The sequence below is a fragment of the Mytilus edulis genome, chromosome 1 (assembly GCF_963676685.1).
Source record: "Mytilus edulis chromosome 1, xbMytEdul2.2, whole genome shotgun sequence".
In the NCBI taxonomy this organism is placed as follows: Eukaryota; Metazoa; Mollusca; class Bivalvia; order Mytilida; family Mytilidae; genus Mytilus; species Mytilus edulis.
Genome location: NC_092344.1, coordinates 84,412,003 through 84,434,930, shown reverse-complemented (window position 1 = coordinate 84,434,930; position 22,928 = coordinate 84,412,003). Strand labels below are relative to the sequence as shown.

The 22,928-nt window shown below is 32.9% G+C and overlaps 1 protein-coding gene across 1 annotated transcript in view; it reads left to right on the top strand.

The window, feature by feature from the left end:
• Positions 1–41: 41 nt before the first annotated feature.
• The window catches only part of LOC139492871 (voltage-dependent calcium channel subunit alpha-2/delta-2-like), a 28,532-nt gene continuing 5,645 nt past the window's right edge, over positions 42–22,928 (top strand). The window contains exons 1-15 of the mRNA XM_071281025.1: positions 42–158; positions 4,454–4,658; positions 8,442–8,591; positions 9,013–9,161; positions 9,619–9,771; positions 10,161–10,325; positions 12,407–12,535; positions 12,944–13,072; positions 14,607–14,728; positions 15,092–15,195; positions 18,398–18,657; positions 19,022–19,166; positions 19,725–19,865; positions 20,079–20,147; positions 20,322–20,650. Coding sequence (XP_071137126.1) covers positions 4,500–4,658; positions 8,442–8,591; positions 9,013–9,161; positions 9,619–9,771; positions 10,161–10,325; positions 12,407–12,535; positions 12,944–13,072; positions 14,607–14,728; positions 15,092–15,195; positions 18,398–18,657; positions 19,022–19,166; positions 19,725–19,865; positions 20,079–20,147; positions 20,322–20,650 — 2,204 coding nt within the window. The 5' untranslated portion in view covers positions 42–158; positions 4,454–4,499. The remainder of the gene's footprint in view (positions 159–4,453; positions 4,659–8,441; positions 8,592–9,012; positions 9,162–9,618; positions 9,772–10,160; positions 10,326–12,406; positions 12,536–12,943; positions 13,073–14,606; positions 14,729–15,091; positions 15,196–18,397; positions 18,658–19,021; positions 19,167–19,724; positions 19,866–20,078; positions 20,148–20,321; positions 20,651–22,928) is intronic.

Sequence of the window (22,928 nt, the reverse complement as noted above, 5' to 3'; positions counted from 1 at the left end):
CGTTTGTTTTATTCTTTCATCTAAATTCTACCAATCGCTATGTTTTTATTAAAATTCGTCTGCATAAATATGTTGCTGTGAAAACACAGCTGCAGCAGCAAAGGATGTTGCCAATTTCACTTCTTCTACCGCAGTTTGAAAATTTATTTGATAACCAGGTAAATAAGATACATATGGTACTCAACTGTAAATAAATTTCCTTTCAATTTTCATTAAAAAATCGTTGCAATAGCAATTTATTGTGGTCTTGAACTGTTCAAGGCAAAAATCAATTTTCTCAACTGTGATTGTAAACAATCGACAGAGCGAGAGACAACCTTTGGCAAAAGCAAATATATATCTGACAGTTCCGTCAGTCGAGGCCTTTAAAACCTCGATGACAAAGCTGAATTAAATTTCCAAATTTTGGGGAGGGGGGTGGTCAAATATGCAAACCAAACCATGGCAGTATAATCAGTTCATTGATTCTGACCATTATCTGGCAGAAGCAGAAGTATAATATTATTTAATACAATAATTATAAAAATATAATAGAATTTTATTATCAAACTCGGTTTTTATTCTATAAAGTCTAGTAGTAGTACTCTACTCTAATTTCTAAATCATCTAGGCTAGTCCTAGTCCAAATAATTATGACATTTTGAAAGGCTATTATATTTTTTTTTCTTTGACGCCTTACATCGACAGAAGGAGTCAAAGCAAAAATTTAAGATAGCCTTCCAGACGTCATAATTATTTGGACTACATCTAGGCTATTCACAGGTGTTCTTTTACAAACACACAAAAAATGATCATAAGTTTTATTTTTCTTGTATTAAGGGCATCCGATACAGTTTTTCGATATGTCATTTTTATAGTTTTGAAATATGTTGTTGGCCTTGGCGAGTTATAAAATAAAACACGAAATAAAATATAGGTCACCGTGCTCGTTTTCAAGAAAATTGAGGCTGAAAATTGGGGATTTGTGCAATTTTGTAAAAGAGGTACATGTAGGCAATGTTATAAAATTTTTGGAGCATATATTCTTCGTTGTAAATTATTAAGATCGGGTTCAATTTGAAGCTGTGATAAGTGACAATAAATAAAAAAAATAATCGCTACACGAATGACTATACAATTATTCAAGCCTTGCTTGACCTTGCGAACCAGATCCTCAAAGTGGTATTTTTTAATCCCAAAAATATGAAAATAAAGTGTTTCTGAAAATGTCATTTTTATCATTTTTCTGCATAAAGTGCATTTTGTCATGCTTTCTCCAAATCTCAAATAAAAAATATATGTCACCGTGCTGGATTCTATGATAAACACGATTTATCCTAAAAATTGCGTCCCCCCTTTGTAACCTCAACGTTAGCGCTTAAGTGCATGACATGGCTGGCAGACTTTTTCGATGTTATCGCTGCAAACTGGCGACATTTTTTAGATGTATAAATATTGCTTGTAAAGAGCTGCCTATAAATAGGTAAAATTTAGAATGGAAATGGGGAATGTGTCAAAGAGACAACAACCCGACCAAATAAAAAACAAAACACAACAGCAGAGGGTCACCAACAGGTCTTCAATGTAGCGAGAAATTCCCGCACCCGGAGGCGTCCTTCAGCTGGCCCCTAAACAAATATATACTAGTCCAGTGATAATGAACGAATATTGTTTTCGGAAATAAAAATCATGTACATCATAAATACATCTCTTTGTTTGTGGTCTAAGAGAGAAATATCTCAAGAAAAGTGCTTACGGACTGTTGATAATTTTTCGGCTTTTAAAACTAAAGACTTGGCAATTTAGAACTTGACATTCAGGTACATGTACTGTACACACTCGTGTATTTACATACTAGTATGTATTAATTTATACCATATGTTGACCTCTAGATGTTGTTTTTTTTTTTATTCATTTTGTTTGGTGGGCTGCTGTTTCATTACAATACTCCTTTAAATTCCTCTATTCACGTTTTAATCACTTTTAAGAATTTTACATTAATTCATAGAATTAAACTTTTATTCGGGTCAATGTTACAATTGAATAAAATTGAGAGGCTCCTAAACAGTTTTAGAATTCACAGTTTTTATAGCTGACTATGCAGTATTGGTTTTTCTCATTGTTAAAGACTGTATGGTGACCTATAGTTGTTAATTTTTGTGTCATGTTTGTCTCTTGTGGAGAGTTACATCTCATTGGCGATTATACCACATCTTCTTTCTTGTTTAGTTTAAACATATTTATTTATAGTGGATTGGGAAACAAGTTTTGCAACTTATATTAATCCCTTTCCACTTTGCGGGTGCGAGTGCTGCCTTGTAGCGGCATTAGCCTACTTTTTTTTGAAATCTACAAGGGTGTCTTTAACATGCAAGAGATATGGCTCTCTCTTAACACGGATCAACCATTTAGCGTCCCCTTCCGACGGACTATCAACTTTCCTCAACCCAAACTGGAATCGAACCAGGAACCTGTGTGTGAGAAAACAAAACAAAATCTTATAAAGGAGAATCTTCAATATGCTAAAGGATGCTTTTGTCCAGACAGAGCAACTATACCATAATTATTTCAATTTTTGATTTGGCAAACACGGTTGAATTAATAGCGAGAGGACTGGACATATTACCTATGCGCAATTTCATTGGAAATTATAACTATATATTTTTTTCACCACAGCGAGCTGCATTGCAGGGTACATAAAATATCACACTTTCATTCCTCTGTCGGTCCTTATGGTTAATTAGATTTTTCAAGTGTACAATTCTTGTCAAATTTCTACTAAACTGATATCGTATGGACACGTTCCAAAATGAGTGCATATCAACTATCCTTTAAAAGATACAGTGCAGACTTTGAAAAAAACAACCCTGGTTTGGTTACTTAAAAAGTTCACCAAAAAGAATACAGATCGATTGACCATCATAAAAAATACAACCATGACATTAGGATAATATGCTGTATCATATTTACGACGGACAGACGGAAGCCTGACATTTGTATACCATAATACATCCCGTCAAAATTTTTGCATGAAATATTTGCCACTGGACGTTAATCAACCAACAATTAATTAATTTATAGGACTTAGTCTTGGTATTAAGCTGACATTTTAGGTAGCGACTTCCTCATATCAAAAATGATAATTCACATGCATTATATTAGGAACACCAAAAGGGTCAGTCATCTAGAGATTGCTACATTGTAACTATACGATATTTTGTTGAAGATCTCACAGAAACAGAAATGTGTTTTATTTCTTATGGTTTTATTAGACTGTTATCCTGTCAGAATCAAATCCACTAATATTAATGGTGTAGAAGTTAGATGTGGGAGAAACAAAAATTGGAGCATCGAAAAATCCACATTACGTTTCTAATTACGGAAAATTACACGCATTACGTCCCGAAAAAAAAGTGATGTTTTTCCGGAATTTAAACGCTTAACCTCACGCCAAGATTTAACTGTATCAGATGACCTTAATTACAAAAAAAAATCAGCAAACCAGCACAGCTTACAATTAGTATTACATTTTCACACATTAACAATGATTAATTTCAAAGATAATTATAAGCCAGGCAGTATCTGTGGACCTCTTATGTTGTAAACTTATATAGTCTGTTAGTTAGCAGTGTGTATAGAAAGTCCCTGGTTGGGACGAGTATCTAAATAGGCATTTGTACCAGCAACCAGTTTTATAATACAACTTATCGGTATTTGTTCTCCATTACTGGATATTGCAAAGATTCCCATTAAGTTTTGACCTCACAATAGAAAATATCTGACCCATCAAAAAAATGCATCTGTGGAAGATTCTCAGGTCGTCTAATTTAAATTAAATCCTTGAATTGTGTGCATATCAGATCAAGAGCAATTCAAGGATTTCACATACTGTTTTTGTGCAACAATGGAAACCCACCAGGCTTTTTCGCATAACAAGTAGTTAGAAACAAAAGCCATGGGAGACAAGCAAGTGCTATTTTCAACTCCTGAAATTATTCTTCTGTTCAACACCCCAAGTATAAGTCAACCAGCAAGTTAGACCACCATTTATGAATAGCCTGGTTACAGTACTAATCAATCAATGTAATATGTCTTTTCCTTTCAGGTTGATTCTCATGATTGAATGGAACTGTGAATTTGTCCATTTTTATGCCCCACCTACGATAGTAGAGGGGCATTATGTTTTCTGGTCTGTGCGTCCGTTCGTCCGTCCGTCCGTCCATCTGTCCGTTCGTCCGTCTGTCCCGCTCCAGGTTAAAGTTTTTGGTCAAGGTAGTTTTTGATGAAGTTGAAGTCCAATCAACTTCAAACTTAGTACACATGTTCCCTATGATATGATCTTTCTAATTTTAATGCCAAATTAGAGTTTTTACCCCAATTTCACGGTCCACTGAACATGGAAAATGATAGTGCGAGTGGGGCATTCGTGTACTGAGGACACATTCTTGTTATGTCATATTTTGTTTTTTTTCAGATGAGACATCTTTAAAACCTAATAAGCGGTGTTTCCATGTTGACTGATGATGTATTATTTACATTTCTCCTCGGTAGTTACCATACTTATGATTATATTACCAAAGGATATCACATGTTATCCAGGGGAAGAAAGATATGATATGGGTAGATTAGAAGGAGATGTACAAAACTGGGCTCAGCTGATAGAAAACTACATACTGCAGGTAAAATTGTATACCATACATGTATGTATACTGATTCATATGAAATTATACATTAAATTAACATCTAATCATTATCTGTACAACACATACACATGTTAATGTATATGTACATGTACATGTAAAATAAGTGAATGATGATGATCAAATTAGAAGCATTACTAGAATAAAAATTGACATACATAGCTAAGTACATGGCATCTCAGCAATTTTGTTTAAGAACAGGTTAATATTTGTATATTATGACAGTGATTTATACATAATCAGCTTATTTGTTTCACAATGTAACTTGATGCTTTGCAAAGTTTTAACTGGACACGAAAGGATGATTGCTTGTCTTTCTGTTTACTGTCAGGTATTACTTTTAAAGAAGATGAATATACTAGATTATAAATAAACGTTATATACATTTATTCTTAGAAAAAACTAACCTTATAATTAGGGCCCTATAGTGATCAGTCTGTCCATCCGTCCGTCCGTCCGTAACACTTTAACTTTGTGTCCGCTCCATATCTAGAGAACCATTATGATTTCATACTTTATACTTTACATGTTTATTAACCACCACCAGAGGGCGTGTCATGATGTATGTACAACTTCCTAGGTCAAAGGTCAAGGTAAAAAAACTTTGGTTTCAGTTGACAACCCTGTGTCCTGTGGTGAAGATCATGTCCGTTCTAAATCTTGAGAACCGTTATGATTTCAAAGTTTATACTTGACATGTATATGAACCAACACCAGAGGGTGTGTCATAATTTATGAACGACTGCCTAGGGCAAAGTTCAAGGTCAAAATTTGGTTTCAGTTGACAACCCCATGTCCTATGGTAAAGATTGTGTCCGCTCTATATCTTGAGAACCGTTATCATTTTTAAGTTTATACCTGAAATGTATATCAACCAATATCAGAGGGTATGTCATAATTTATGTGCAACTTCCTAGGTCAAAGGTCAAGGTCAAAAACTTTGGTTTCAGTTGACAACCCCATGTCCTATGGTAAAGATCGTGTCCGCTCTATATCTTGAGAACCGTTGTCATTTCAAAGTTTATACTTGACATGTTTATAAACCAACACCAAAGGGTATGTCATAATTTATGTACAACTTCCTAGGTCAAAGGTCATGGTCAAAAACTTTGGTTTAAGTTGACAACCCCATGTCCTATGGTAAAGATCGTGTCCTCTCTATATCTTGAGAACCGTTATCATTTCAAAGTTTATACTTGACATGTTTATAAACCAACACCAAAGGGTATGTCATAATTTATGTACAACTTCCTAGGTCAAAGGTCAAGGTCAAAAACTTTGGTTTCAGTTGACAACCCCATGTCCTATGGTAAAGATCGTGTCCTCTCTATATCTTGAGAACCGTTATCATTTCAAAGTTTATACTTGACATGTATATAAACCAACACCAAAGGGTGTGTCATAATTTATGTGCAACTTCCTAGGTCAAAGGTCAAGGTCAAAAACTTTGGTTTCAGTTGACAACCCCATGTCCTATGGTAAAGATTGTGTCCGCTCTATATCTTGAGAACTGTTGTCATTTCAAAGTTTATACTTGACATGTTTATAAACCAACACCAAAGGGTTTGTCATAATTTATGTACAACTTCCTAGGTCAAAGGTCAAGGTCAAAAACTTTGGTTTCAGTTGACAACCCCATGTCCTATGGTAAAGATCGTGTCCGCTCTATATCTTGAGAACCGTTATCATTTCAAAGTTTATACTTGACATGTATATAAACCAACACCAAAGGGTGTGTCATAATTTATGTGCAACTTCCTAGGTCAAAGGTCAAGGTCAAAAACTTTGGTTTCAGTTGACAACCCCATGTCCTATGGTAAAGATTGTGTCCGCTCTATATCTTGAGAACCGTTATCATTTTAAAGTTTATACCTGAAATGTATATCAACCAATATCAGAGGGTATGTCATAATTTATGTGCAACTTCTTAGGTCAAAGGTCAAGATCAAAAACTTTGGTTTCAGTTGACAACCCCATGTCCTATGGTAAAGATCGTGTCCGCTCTATATCTTGAGAACCGTTGTCATTTCAAAGTTTATACTTGACATGTTTATAAACCAACACCAAAGGGTATGCCATAATTTATGTACAACTTCCTAGGTCAAAGGTCAAGGTCAAAAACTTTGGTTTCAGTTGACAACCCCATGTCCTATGGTAAAGATCGTGTCCGCTCTATATCTTGAGAACCGTTATCATTTCAAAGTTTATACTTGACATGTATATAAACCAACACCAAAGGGTGTGTCATAATTTATGTGCAACTTTCTAGGTCAAAGGTCAAGGTCAAAAACTTTGGTTTCAGTTGACAACCCCATGTCCTATGGTAAAGATCTTGTCCGCTCTATATCTTGAGAACCGTTGTCATTTCAAAGTTTATACTTGACATGTTTATAAACCAACACCAAAGGGTATGTCATAATTTATGTACAACTTCCTAGGTCAAAGGTCAAGGTCAAAAACTTTGGTTTCAGTTGACAACCCCATGTCCTATGGTAAAGATCGTGTCCGCTCTATATCTTGAGAACCGTTATCATTTCAAAGTTTATACTTGACATGTATATAAACCAATACCAAAGGGTGTGTCATAATTTATGTGCAACTTCCTAGGTCAAAGGTCAAGGTCAAAAACTTTGGTTTCAGTTGACAACCCCATGTCCTATGGTAAAGATCGTGTCCTCTCTATATCTTGAGAACCGTTATCATTTCAAAGTTTATACTTGACATGTTTATAAACCAACGCCAAAGGGTATGTCATAATTTATGTACAACTTCCTAGGTCAAAGGTCAAGGTCAAAAACTTTGTTTTCAGTTGACAACCCCATGTCCTATGGTAAAGATCGTGTCCGCTCTATATCTTGAGAACCGTTATCATTTCAAAGTTTATACTTGACATGTATATAAACCAACACCAAAGGGTGTGTCATAATTTATGTGCAACTTCCTAGGTCAAAGGTCAAGGTCAAAAACTTTGCTTTCAGTTGACAACCCCATGTCCTATGGTAAAGATTGTGTCCGCTCTATATCTTGAGAACCGTTATCATTTTAAAGTTTATACCTGAAATGTATATCAACCAATATCAGAGGGTATGTCATAATTTATGTGCAACTTCCTAGGTCAAAGGTCAAGGTCAAAAACTTTGGTTTCAGTTGACAACCCCATGTCCTATGGTAAAGATCGTGTCCGCTCTATATCTTGAGAACCGTTGCCATTTCAAAGTTTATACTTGACATGTTTATAAACCAACACCAAAGGGTAGGTCATAATTTATGTACAACTTCCTAGGTCAAAGGTCAAGGTCAAAAACTTTGGTTTCAGTTGACAACCCCATGTCCTATGGTAAAGATCGTGTCCGCTCTATATCTTGAGAACCGTTATCATTTCAAAGTTTATACTTGCCATGTATATAAACCAACACCAAAGGGTGTGTCATAATTTATGTGCAACTTCCTAGGTCAAAGGTCAAGGTCAAAAACTTTGGTTTCAGTTGACAACCCCATGTCCTATGGTAAAGATCGTGTCCACTCTATATCTTGAGAACAGTTATCATTTCAAAGTTTATACTTGACATGTTTATAAACCAACACCAAAGGGTGTGTCATAATTTATAAAGGTCAAAAACTTTGATTTCAGTTGACAAACCCATGTCCTATGGTAAAGATACAATTTTTTAATGCACATTATTCACAGCAGGGCCCACAGAGATGGCTCCCATCTCAATGATATCTAGTTCTTCAGAATATTATATTTTACTTGATTTACAGCTTGCTAATGATGGGATCTGTAGAGATTTCTCCCAGGGTTACTTAGATAATGCTACATACACCTTTGAACAGAAAGATGGAAAAGAAATTGTTAAACAAGTGAAAGAAAAACTGAGTGATTACTTCAACAAAAAGGAAAGAGCTGCACAGGTAGGTATTGTTATTGCATTGTTATTGCATTTGGTTTATTAAAAGGAAGAAAAAAACACTCATAAAAGTAGTGCTGTCAGGAAGCTGAGTAAATCCTCTTGACACTTAGAGTGAAAACTACATACACAGTCATGTGTCACATTTAGGATTTGACTGTATATATGTAGGCTTTCATAGTAATATTCTAATAAGATTTCATATCTGACATATAAAAGTAAATGCGGCTGTTCTGATCATATCCATTCTGTGATCCTACTACACATCAGTTTGATAATATCCACTTATACCCTTTGTTAAACTGTTTCCTGTTGACAAACCTGTAGTACATTTGTAAATGTTTTTTTGGGGGGTTTTGAATCCATCATTAAAATTTAAACTTAAACAAAGATGTGAATTATTTTCTTTATGATTTATTTTTAAGAGACTCGCAGTAGAAGTAGGAGAATTGTATGACAACTTTTTGTCAGAAAACAGAAGTTTACAATTGAAATCTTTGTCTGCATTAAACGAGACTTTCTATGTGGATTCTGATATCCCAGAAAAATTACCAAAAGATCGCAAGTTCATCCCGTAAGTATATTTCTGAAATGATAAATTATTTATTCCAAAGTTTCATATAATATATTTTGTAACTTAGACTCCCTGTCAATCATTAGTGATGTACTATTGATTGATGTTCCTTGATGTTGTATATTGATATAAAAAGCAAATAAAACTTTTTATATTTTACATTAAAAAAGAAAAACATTTAAAAAAAACTTTTATCTTTACTATCTACGGTAGCTGTATTGTAAGAAAATATTCGTGTTCTAAACACACACCCATTTAGTTTACATTCATCCTCCATGAAACCTTGACATATCTTTGTTTATTTATTGATTTAACAAGTCAGTTACATTGAACTAGTCCATATAAGAGTGTTTATCTGTTTACCTTATATATTCTGAAAAGCAAATTTGTAAAAAAAATATCAAAGTCAGCAATGAATAACATTAAACAATGATTATAACTTAACATTACATTCTAGGTATTTCAAGCAGGAGGTCATTTGGAACCATTCTACAATAAAGATTGCAGATGAAGTACCCAGGGATGATAATATTGTTATAAACAATGTCTATTTCACTGCTGCATTGGAACAGATGTTTAAACAAAACCAGGCTGAAGATTCTTCTCTAAGGTAGTAACACTGATTAGTCAAACAGGATTATTTGCATTTCATAGACAATTTTGAAATTTTCGAGGTTGACATATTCAAAAAGCGGAAGATTTCAAATTTTAATGGGAGGGACGGAAGAGAGTCTGAAAAGCGGGAGATTTTAACTCCTGCCAGAAGAATCACATGTATGTATAGTTGAAAATCTCATTATAAAAATGAAATTGTTGTCTTTCATAAAGGAATTTGTGAGAAAACATAATTTGCAGTTAGTTTGACAGCTGTTCTGGGTTTTTTTTTCTGCATATATATATAAAGGATATATCATAGTTCAGATTGTTACATGTATAAAAAGAATAGGTAAATATTGAAAGATACCCTTCTATAATTTATAAAACAATTTATATTGAAAGATGGCAGTACTTTGGATCAACAGCAGGCATAGTAAGAATTTATCCAGGGAGAGAATGGTCTACAAATTTTGCTGGATTTTACAATGATTATGATCCTAGAGTAAGACCTTGGTATATTGCTGCTACAAGTGGACCAAAAGATGTTGTCATTATCCTAGATTGCAGGTATGAATACAGGGCTTTCCAAAGAAGCAGGTAGACAGCGGATTACCCGTTTAAATACGATTGCTTCAAGTGCCGGCTACTTCACTGACAAAAATATAAATTCAAAAAGAAAAAAACATCTTTTTCAAAGATTTGCAGGCAGCCAAGAGACGTATTGTTTAAAAGATGCGGTCAAGATAAACAAGGATAAAAAGTCAGTGTTTACCTTGGGCTAAATATAGTTCTCATGAATTCAGGTCACTGATTGGTTGTCTATTTAAAGTCAGAATGCATCATTTCGTTTCAAAGATAGCAAGAGAGACATTCCGGTGGTCATTGAACAATAACAATAGAGATGTTTCGATGGTCATTAACTCGTTGGTTTTGGCTTTTAGAATGTGAAGACAATCAGATAGGATGACAATTTTATGTTATGGAATAATATCTGTCAAATAAAAGAAAGTGTAGTAGATCATGTTGTTCAGAATCTGGAAAACAGTATCTTTTGAAGTTCATTTTTCAAAGCCCCACATGGTGTTAGAGAATCAAGGTCAAAAACGAAAGTAGAATATTGTCGACTCGACCACAAATAAATAACATTTCCAAATGATTTATGTATCCGACTTATTGAACAGTTTCCAAAAAAAAGAGAAAATCAGAGGATATATCAGTTTTCTGTCAATGCTTGAGAAATAATTATAATTGTATGATTTAAGTATGTGTAACAGTCTTTGAAGAACTTGAAAAGGGGTGTCATTTGTTTACAAATGCACCCAGTTATTCTTTGTTGTAATTGCTCACTTGGTAAAGGTGAAGATGAGCTTCATTCTTTATTAGAATGCCCTCTTTATGATATTCAAAGGGAAGACATTTCTAACAATTGTTATAATTTTATAAATTTAAATAAATCTTCTAAATTTTTATTGCTCTTGACCCAAGAAAATGTAACTCTAATGGAAAAACTGGGCTGTTTATTTGTGACTGTTTTGAAATAAGGAGATCAGGTATGAACACTGACACTAAGTCAAGTAAATAATTTGAGAATAAATACATATAATGTATTTTTATTATTCTTTTATTCCAAAAATATATGTGGTTTTTGGCTTGATTCTGACCAATGCTTATATTCCAAATATATATATGTATATATACGCTGCTATTACTGTTGTTGTCACCAACTATGTAAATCAATTGTATCTAATTTTATGCCCTTTATGGGCCCTGTAATTTGGGAAATAAAAATATTCTATTCTATTCTACAAAATTAATCGATCAAGATTTCTAACTTCTACAGTAGTTCGTGCATATACATATATATCTTATATTGTGTGTTATAAATAAATTTATGAAAATCTAGCATAATACTGATGTATAAGTTTATCATGGTATCAGTATCAGTTTATAATGTAATGACATACATAGAATTGTCTTATAACTTGTTGTTACATGCATCTTTATTTCATTTATATATGTTGTTTTAATATTATAATTATATGTATTTGGATCACGCCTCTATTGTGCTCTTTCCAATAAAATATTGAATTGAAACTAAGCTGTTACATAAATAAAACTTCTTTAAAAAGCAAATGAATTTTAAGCATAAAGGTGAAGAAAATAAAAAAAACAAACCATCACATTATGACATAAAAAAATAAATGAAATTTCTTAGAGATTTTTTTCTTCTTTAATTTCATACATAAAAAATGGTCATTAAAAAGAAGAAATCAGGTGCCAGGAGATTGTAAGAATGCAGGATTTTGCCTTGAGCGGCCACCCCACCCCCTGCCATAAAGCACCAAGCTTACAGCTTGGTGGGCGTCCAGCTTCACCGAACGCATGTTACAGCCACCTATAATTGTAATTCAGCCTACTACTTCAATTTCTAGGGAAAGCCCTGTGAATATCTCAAAGTATGTTATTCATACAGAAATGTATATTTGACATCTTGGAATGTTTAAGTTTGTAAAACAGACGTTAATGTAAAACTCAAAAGTTTCCTCTTTGAAGGAAATAAAGAACTATAAGTTGCATGTACTAACTTGTATCATGTGCAAAAAAAATGATTTACTTTGCAGATGTAATGTTTCAGTTATTTTTTTCAGTCTTTCAATGGATGGTGAAAAATTTAGTATAGCTAAAGGTGTAGCCAAAACTGTGATTAACACATTGACAAAACAGGACTATGTTAGTGTTATATGTGCCAGAGACTCATACTGGGATGATGTTGGCAAGTAAGTGTATATGTAGATTAAAACCTTGAAAAAAGTTACTATGGCAATGTAATTTTTTTTAGGAGATCTCCCACATACATAGATATGCCTCTCTTTTTGGGGAGATTTCCCATGTACATAGATGTGCCAGTGTTTGGATATTTCTTTTGGGGAGATGCAGATAGATGAGCCAGTGTTTGGGTATTTCTTTTGGGGAGAACTCCCATGTACATAGATGTGCCAGTGTTTGGGTATTTCTTTTGGGGAGATCTCCCATGTACATAGATGTGCCAGTGTTTGGGTATCAGGGTTCAGTGTTTTACTATCTTGGTTCAAACAGTTGATTGCAATTACATGTTCATATAAAAAAAATGTTTACTTATAAAACCAAACATAAATTACAGTGGACATTTTGTTATGTTATTGCAGGTGGCATGCATATTCTACAGATGTTCTTAGTTGTCGTGAAGAAAAGTTAGTGCCTGCTACCAATGCTCATCGTAAAGATATCATAGAAAAGATACAGAAGCTTAAAGCAGGTGGCACAAGTGAACTTGAGTATGTAGCAGCTTTCTTAGTATATTTCTATTTTCTTTAAATAGATTTAAGTCACCAAGGAATCTTGTAAATCGCTAAATCTCGCCAGGAGTCTGACTTCATTGTGAAGTCAAATCACTATCAAAATCGATAAAAGGGAGACATCTTGAATTTTACAAGTCTCACAGGTAAACAAAACCAAACAAAAATTGCGACCGAGAAGGAAAATTGAAATTTTCGTAATGACCTAGGACTGATACTGTCGATGTTTAGATGAAATGAATAAAATGGTGACTTTGAACATCCATGGATTTAACATTCAAAACTATTGAAACGAGATACCGAGTGTTTGTTTGAGTTATCAATTTACGATGATTTTCATCTGAGGATGTTGCATGATCACTCAGTTGATTGTTTTGTTTTTATTTTAATATCACACTACGATCAATTTTATTATTTAGTAGGTTAAGGGTGGGAATAAACAAAAGATTTTTTATATTCTTCAATTCAAAATTGAAATAAAGAAGATAGAAAGACAGGGAATGGATAAGTTGATTGCAAAGAGTAACGTACATCACATGGCCAGCTTGTGATCAGCATTGGGTTTTTCACTACCAATTTGTTAATGAAGGAGATATAATTTTTTTTTAACAGAATGATAAAACAGAGCTCATGGATTAATTAAAATGTGATTGATAAATATTTTCATTTATATATAGGCTTACAATCTTTCATGAGATTCTCAACTTACAGCTGACATGATGCCCAGGACAGTCAATATTTTACAAGAGATAAACATTAAATTACCCAGTCATTAAAAAGTCATCACATAAACTGGGAGTCATATTTTTCTGGACTTATACAAATAGAGGCAGATGCACATGGGATTAATGCATGATATTATTGCTAGGCAAGCAACAAACTAAATTTCAAGTTGACAGGAAAAAAGGTTAAATGAATAAATAACAACTACATTGTCTAAACCTTTTTATTAAGAATTTTCAATTCATACATTTATACAATATTATAATCATATAAGACACTGCAAGTTAATTTTTTTTTTGCACAAATAAAACAATTTTCCCTTAATGATGTACACGAGAACACTATCTAAACGAAACGGTAATTTCACTTCTCCAAGAAATTGACCACTTCTTCCAATTCTCTCATGAGAGGAGAAATCATTTCTCCCTCTCAAAAAATCCTAGATTAGGCCCTGCTGTCTAGTTTTGTAAGTGAGTGCTTTCATATGTACAATTCAGATTTTTATCAAACTTATATCAGAGGTTTAAATCAGCAATGACTTTGACAAGTTGAAAACCAGTGAGGTTCAACTACTTTGAAAAGAGTTATGCCCCTTGAAAATATTAATACCCTTGTAAGCCCTCTCATGTGTACAATTCTTGTCAGATATTTATCAAACTTATATCAGAGGTTAATATCAGTAATGAATATATTGGACAAGTATGAAAATCAGTGCTTATGAACTCATTTCAAAAGAGCTATGCTACTTGGAGATATTAATTATATTGGCAATGTTGTTGTTTACTTTTAGGAAAGGGTTTACCATTGGGTATGACTTACTTACTAGAAGCCCCAGGACAGGATGTCAGTCTATTATTGTATTTGTCACTGATGGTAAAGATACAGATGCTGAAAGTGTTAGGTGTGGTCCTGGTAAGTTATTGTCATAAGATAAGTATTCAGCTAAATAATTTAAAAAAAAACCTAATACTTTTTCCTTTTTAAAATATGTAAGAAGACTTGATCAAATATCTAATCAATGGTAGAAAGATTTTGCAGTGTTTTAATTTGATCTATTCTACTAAAGACAAAAAGAACTAAGCCATCTGCTAAATTGTGTATTATAGCATAGTTCTTATAATTATGTTCTATAATCATGAATGTTGAGAAATTGTGGTGAAGTGTTAGTTATTTGAATGATCCTTCATACATCAGACATAATTACACTTCTTTTTCTCAGATAAAAAGAGATCTATTTTATGAGGTTGTATAAAAACGTATTTGTTATACTTTCAGGTTACTATACAAGAAGTGGATTTGTACCTGGACCTGTATGTAAATATAACTGGACACTAGTATGGGATGTGGCTGAAGAGAAACAGAAGTACCTCAACCCACAGGTAATTAAATACAATACAAAATTTACTATTATTCTAAAGAAAAATTATTATTAATGATGCTGTCAAAGCATTTGTTTTCATGTATTTAACCCTTTCAACACTATACACAGCATATTCTGTGATGACATACGCTGTCCGCCACTGCTATTTGCGGCATATGCCACGATGACAATAGATTTTTTATCAGGACTCTTAAAACCATTCAGTTTTCGTTCAGGTCCTCTCTAATTTTACCTTGCATGAATCAAAGATATACAAGGTCTCATTTGTGCTTGAAATCTCAGCAGTTGTTATAGTAAAACCTGCAGTAGAAGGAAAATAGAAGGGAAATAAAAACAAATATTTTGACAAATGCAAATGGTGGAAATCGAAAACGAGGCTGTAAATATGTAAATAATTCAGCATTTCTATGGCGAAACTGACAACGAGGACTAGTTAAAAGTTTTCTTGTTATCTCAATGTGTTTATTACATTTAATTCGTGTGGGAAGTATGATTTGATGGATCATTACGAGACATAGAAAAAGGGTGGAAAACGGAGGTTGACTGAAAATTTTGAGGACGGAGCCACTTATTTATGCCATGATTACATAATTCATTGTGTATGGTGTCTTCTTTATTACATGGCAGATAAAACAACAAAATAGAAAAAAAAATTTACTGAAGTAATTGCCTAACATTACAGTTCATTATTTTTCATGCAATAACTTTCTCTGTATCTCTTGTAATAAAAAAGATACAGCAGTCTGAAAAGGAAAATACTGTTCTATTGAATGAACACAAAAAAAAACGCAACAGCAGCAGCCATTTTGCTATTTTTTTGTGTAGTGTTGAAAGGGTTAAGAGCTCTAATATAATTTATTTTGTGATTTTTCTTTTGCTTAGACATTTGATGTTTTAAGTAGATTAGGCCTACTATTCAGGGCTGATTCCCAGTCTTAGGTCCGAGTACACAGTTATTTCGTAGTGCATTTCTTTTAGACAATAAATGAAAATTAAAAAAAACCCACCTGCGCTTTCTCAATAATATTTTTACAGTGTGTTGTACTACTTTTGGGACAAATTATATCAAAATTATAGAAAACTTCATCAGCTCTAACTCAAAATATGGACAATCTTATGTTAAGGGGGTCTTGAAATCTTTTGACAGCTTCCGAAGTGCTAATTTTTGACCTTTTTCAGCTGGACCTAATCACTACTTTACATTAATATTTATGACCCAACTTTTTTTACAGTGTCATTTCACCCCCCAACTTGCTATATGAGGCATAAAACATGGTGAAATAAATTTGGAAGGGGTATAACAAAAATTGGCAAGTAACACACTGTCCACACTAAGGACTATATTCGTGGACAACGAAAATCAAAGGACGATAACTGTGTACTCGGACCTAATAGGATAGAAAAAGTTGACCAATCTTAATAAAACTTGGTATGACTAAAGCTTAATATATTACAAGACTGCTTACAAAGTTTCATAGCAATAGGATATATATTATAGACAATATGATTAATTCTATATTCAACTTTGCGTGTTAAATTTAGACGTTAAAATTGAGAAATTTCAACTATCAACATTTGGGGCTTATAAAATTTAAATATTGCAAAAAAATACTTTTAAAATGCCTTAATATATAATATATCATGTATTTAAAGCAATAGAGTACTCATTTGTTATATCAGACTTAGCATAATTTTTCAAAAGTCAAATTTATATGAGCCTGTGCCTAAAAATGGAGGTTTTCCAATGAAGCGGGCCTTACATGAAGATGTAATATTTTCCAGCAATTTTAAGTTTGTGAAGCTTTTTGATTATAAATAATCCTTACATATGTACTTAATGTACTTTAAATGGAAAGAAAACTTACAAATAACATATCATATTAGTTTAAAAGGGTCTTAGGCCAAGTAAGACTAAAATTAATTTAGGGTCAATTTAGGCCGTAGCACATATTTACATTTAAAAATGCATATTGAAGCTATAGGAAATAAAAATTTGTGTCTTTTCTATCATTTCTATACTCAGGTGACATGATACAATAAATCTGAGCACAAAAAGGCTCTTACATTCAACTTTTTTAGTAGACAGTATGGTCTGATACAAAGATTTTTCACTTTTTAGTGAAAAACTTGCATGCAATTTTAGTCTCAACAGGCTTATATTTGAACCACATGCTATCCTACAGAGGTAAAGAAAGATATTATGTGAAATGAAACAGGTACAAAAGACATTGTTAAGTGCTTTTTATACAAATTTATTGAGGTATTTATTATGGACTTCAACTTTTATGTGCCATGCTCCTCACATTTAACTTGATCCAAACAGGGCGTTAGACGAGGGTCATTTATACAACACATTTTGCTCATATTTTCTGAGATAATCTTCTTTTCTGTAGATTCAGAGTTCACAAATGAGTAATAAAACTGGATTAAAGCATAGAAACACAAAAATTGACACATGAAAACATGTCAGATAGAAAGTCAGAATGCCACTTATGCATCAAAATTGAAAAAGCTATGAAATGCTTATTTTGACCATATAATGCCAAAATTGGTCATTTTTGCAGAAATTCTATCAAATAAAAGTTTAAATCCTTTAGTTTTATGCTATTTGACAAATTGGCACCATCAAATCATTCAGGGAAGTTGCCAAAGTACAGATTCTATATTTCCTGATTTCACCTCTTAGGTCCGAGTACACAGTTATTTCGTAGTGCATTTCTTTTAGACAATAAATGAAAATTAAAAAAAACCCACCTGCGCTTTCTCAATAATATTTTTACAGTGTGTTGTACTACTTTTGGGACAAATTATATCAAAATTATAGAAAACTTCATCAGCTCTAACTCAAAATATGGACAATCTTATGTTAAGGGGGTCTTGAAATCTTTTGACAGCTTCCGAAGTGCTAATTTTTGACCTTTTTCAGCTGGACCTAATCACTACTTTACATTAATATTTATGACCCAACTTTTTTTACAGTGTCATTTCACCCCCCAACTTGCTATATGAGGCATAAAACATGGTGAAATAAATTTGGAAGGGGTATAACAAAAATTGGCAAGTAACACACTGTCCACACTAAGGACTATATTCGTGGACAACGAAAATCAAAGGACGATAACTGTGTACTCGGACCAGTATGTATTTGTTAAATGGTAGATTTAAGTGTCATTAGTGATATGATTTTAACACATTTTCAGGCAAGATTATTTAGTTATTTAATCAAAGATGATGCTGAGGAGTTTCCTGGCAAGTTGGCTTGTGGTCATAGAGGCAGCTTTACCAAACTAACAACTGGTGAAAATTTAATCTCACAGATGAATAATTATTTTGATTTCTTGTCATCGAATGCCAGAAGCACAGAACCTTTGTGGACATCACCTTATTTAGATGCCTGGGGCCTTGGTTTGATGGTGACATATGCTGTCCCAGTCATAAGCAAACTAGACTCAGATAGCAAGTAAGTTGACCTTATTTACATTTTTGTTGTTAAAGTACCATGCTGTCATTTTGACCTGTATGAAATACCAACATTCTTGAAAGACCTCATTTTATTTGCTGAATGGTTTGTCTTTCTCACAAAACAGATTTCTTTTGAAAAATAGAAGAAATTGTTGTTGAATATTTCTATTATCTATGAATCATATCCTGAATGGATAGAGAAGCCAAAAAAAAAACCCAGTTCAAAATATCTTCAATGCTAGCATGCTACCAAAAGACATTTCCAAATGCACATGAATATATTTTCATAGCACATTATGTTATTGGATTACTACATTTTAGATAATGTTTTGTGTAATTTGATAATTAATTGTTATAATTAGGACAATAGGAGTAGTTGGAGTAGATGCTACACTGGATGAGATTGAAAACTTTTTGAAGAAACATCAGTGGGGAAATGTTATTTCCTTCTTAATAAATGATCAAGGGGAGACAATTTATCATCCAAAACTGAAGCCAAGTACAAATGTAAGTTTTGTTAATGAAAAAAAAAAAGAAATTAAACCAAGTACAAATATGTTTTTTTGAAAAAAATAATTTTCTTTAAAAGTATAAGCTGAATGTTTTTACAGTTGATGAACAATTTATTCAATGTTATCTAAAGCCAATAACTGTTGCTGAAACTTCTCCAATGATTATATAAGCCCATACTTGCATTAAGATCAAGGTTAACTTAAGTACCTTCATAAGCTGATTTTAATATATAAATGACTCATAAAGTTGATTACCACTGTCTTAATGATTTTTTTTAAAAATATCTAATTGTATGGATATTTTATATTAAATTTGACTACAAGAAAAGACAAGTTTAAGACATAGAATTAGAATCTTATAGTCTTAAAATTGGTAATTTAAATGGCCAAAATAGTTACTGGCAAGATATTCATTTAATTTAAAGCAAGGTCAAATGATGGTACATTAATTGAAAATTTGTGTATAGTATTCCCAAAGTGATATTTTTGATATAATTTAAATTGACTGATTTGAATGTTTTAATGAATTTTCATTTATGGTTTTAAATTTTAGCTTCTAGAAGACCCTATATTTATACCAGTTTCCCAGTTGGAGATGGACAGTAAAGGTAAATTTTCTGAAGTCCTTAAAAACATGATGATTGGAAGAGAAGGCATGGTAGAAATAGAAAAAGCAAAAGATGGAAGAAAAAGGGTAAGCTGCCAAACTTGGAATAATGAAATGTTAGATTCTGAAAATTCTTGTACATGTATTGTATAAATTACATATAAAAAATCTGATTCAAAAATTGATTTTGCCTATTTGTACTAGTTTATTCAAGAATATAAGAGTTATTATTTGTTCCTCAGTCATTTTGTACTTGAATGTAGAGTATATTTACAGTAACTGAAAATTTGTATGTTTTAGACTTACTACTATGCTGCACTGAATGAATCAGAATATTCCTTTGCTTACAGTTTAGCTGACACGGATATGGTAAGCATTCCTTTATTTACTAAGTATCATACTTCTTGCTTAGATACATATTAAATAACTTGCTTTTAGATCTAGTGTTGTTTCTTTCAGGAATGCATATTTGTTTGCTTCCACCTCATATCTTATAATAATGATAATATACAATAAACAAGTAAAATTCTATGTATATTTTAGTTTGTCAGGAGATCACAGGAACCAGAAGACAGATCAAGTTATACAAAGAGCTATTATAACCTTCTTCAGGAATATAAAAACTTAATGAAAGAGCTGCCTGATGCAGTGAAAAATCTAGATATCAGGGAAAATGAACAACGGTATCCAGAATTAACAATATCCTACAAATATTCTACTATTTTTCTTCCTCCTAAAAGTCATTGTGATCCAACACAATATATATATGATGATAATTTGACTAAAAAGACTTTAACAGCACATAAATGGATAAATAGTTTTGAAACAGATCGTGGCTGTGAAGCTGGACAGAAATTTCACAAAGGGATTAGGTAATTGTTACAAAATATTTGTTGCAGAAAGCATGTTTAATTGTATAAAAAAAGAAGATGTGGTATGATTGCCAATGAGACAACTATCCACAAAAGACCAAAATGACACAGACATTAACAACTGTAGGTCACCGTACGGCCTTCAACAGTGAGCAAAGCCCATACCGCATAGTGAGCTATAAAAGGCCCTGATAGGACAATGTAAAACAATTCAAGCAAGAAGCTTAACGGCCTTATTTATGTAAAAAAATGAACGAAAAACAAATATGTAACACATAAACAAACGACAACCACTGAATTTCAGGTTCCTATTTTGGATTTACCAGTGAGCAATTGTAGATGGCTATTGATGGATGAGACTTTATGCTGTCCTCACTCTGAAAGTGAGTTGCATATCGATAAGATTTCTATTTTCAAAACTATTATTATTTGAATAAATCATGCAATTTAGCATGGCTCCATGATTTGGAGATGTTGTAAACTTGTTTATGTCAAACAATCCATTGATACATTTTTCACAGGAATGACAAATTAGATCTGCCTGAAATTTGGCATCAAGCTTCATGTGAAAATGCTATACTGCATGATTTATTGTCACATCCATCAATGATCTTGCTTTCTAGTAGTTGTGTAATCTTTTGGGAGCAATAGCTCACAGCTCAACTTTTTATTTTTATGCCCCACCTATGATAGTAGAGGGGCATTATGTTTTCTGGTCTGTGGCTCTGTTCGTGCGTCCGTCCGTTCGTCTGTGCGTCCATTCAGGTTTTTGGTCAAGGTAGTTTTTGATGAAGCTGAAGTCGAATCAACTTGAAACTTAGTACACTTGTTGCTTATGATATGATCTTTCTAATTTTAAAGCCAAATTAGACTTTTGACCCCAATTTCACGATCCACTGAACATAGAAAATGAAAGGGGGGAGTTTTAGGTTTAAGTTTTTGGTCAAGGTAGTTTTTGATGAAGCTGAAGTTCAATCAACTTGAAACTTAGTACACTTGTTGCTTATGATATGATCTTTCTAATTTTAAATCCAAATTAGACTTTTGACCCCAATTTCACGGTCCACTGAACATAGAAAATGAAAGGGGGAGTTTCAGGTGAAAGTTTTTCGGTCAAGGTAGTTTTTGATGAAGCTGAAGTCCAATCAACTTGAAACTTAGTACACTTGTTTGTTGCTTATGATATGATCTTTCTAATTTTAAAGCCAAATTAGACTTTTGACCACAATTTCACGGTCCACTGAACATAGAAAATGAAAGTGGGAGTTTCAGGTTAAAGTTTTTGGTCAAGGTAGTTTTTAATGAAGCTTAAGTCCAATCAACTTGAAACTTAGTACACTTGTTGCTTATGATATGATCTTTCTAATTTTAAATCCAAATTAGACTTTTGACCCCAATTTCACGGTCCACTGAACATAGAAAATGAAAGGGGGGGAGTTTCAAATTAAAGTTTTTGGTCAAGGTAGTTTTTGATGAAGCTGAAGTCCAATCAACTTGAAACTTAGTACACTTGTTGCTTATGATATGATCTTTCTAATTTTAAAGCCAAATTAGACTTTTGACCCTAATTTCACAGTCTACTGAACATAGAAAATGAAAGGGGGAGTTTAAGGTTAAAGTTTTTGGTCACAGTAGTTTTTAACGAAGCTGAAGTCCAATCAACTTGAAACTTAGTAGACTTGCTGCTTATGATATGATCTTTCTAATTTTTAAAGCCAAATTAGACTTTTGACCCCAATTTCACGGTCCACTGAACATAGAAAATGAAAGGGGGAGTTTCAGGTTAAAGTTTTTGGTCAAGGTAGTTTTTAATGAAGCTTAAGTCCAGTCAACTTGAAACTTAGTACACTTGTTGCTTATGATATGATCTTTCTAATTTTAAAGCCAAACTAGACTTTTGACCCCAATTTCACGGTCCACTGAACATAGAAAATGAAAGGGGGAGTTTCAGGTGAAAGTTTTTCGGTCAAGGTAGTTTTTGATGAAGCTGAAGTCCAATCAACTTGAAACTTAGTACACTTGTTGCTTATGATATGATTTTTCTAATTTTAAAGCCAAATTAGACTTTTGACCACAATTTCACGGTCCACTGAACATAGAAAATGAAAGGGGGAGTTTCAGGTTAAAGTTTTTGGTCAAGGTAGTTTTTAATGAAGCTGAATTCCAATCAACTTGAAACTTGGTACACTTGTTGCTTATGATATGATCTTTCTAATTTTAAAGCTAAATTAGACTTGTGACCCAATTTCACGGTTCACTAGACACAGAAAATGAAAGT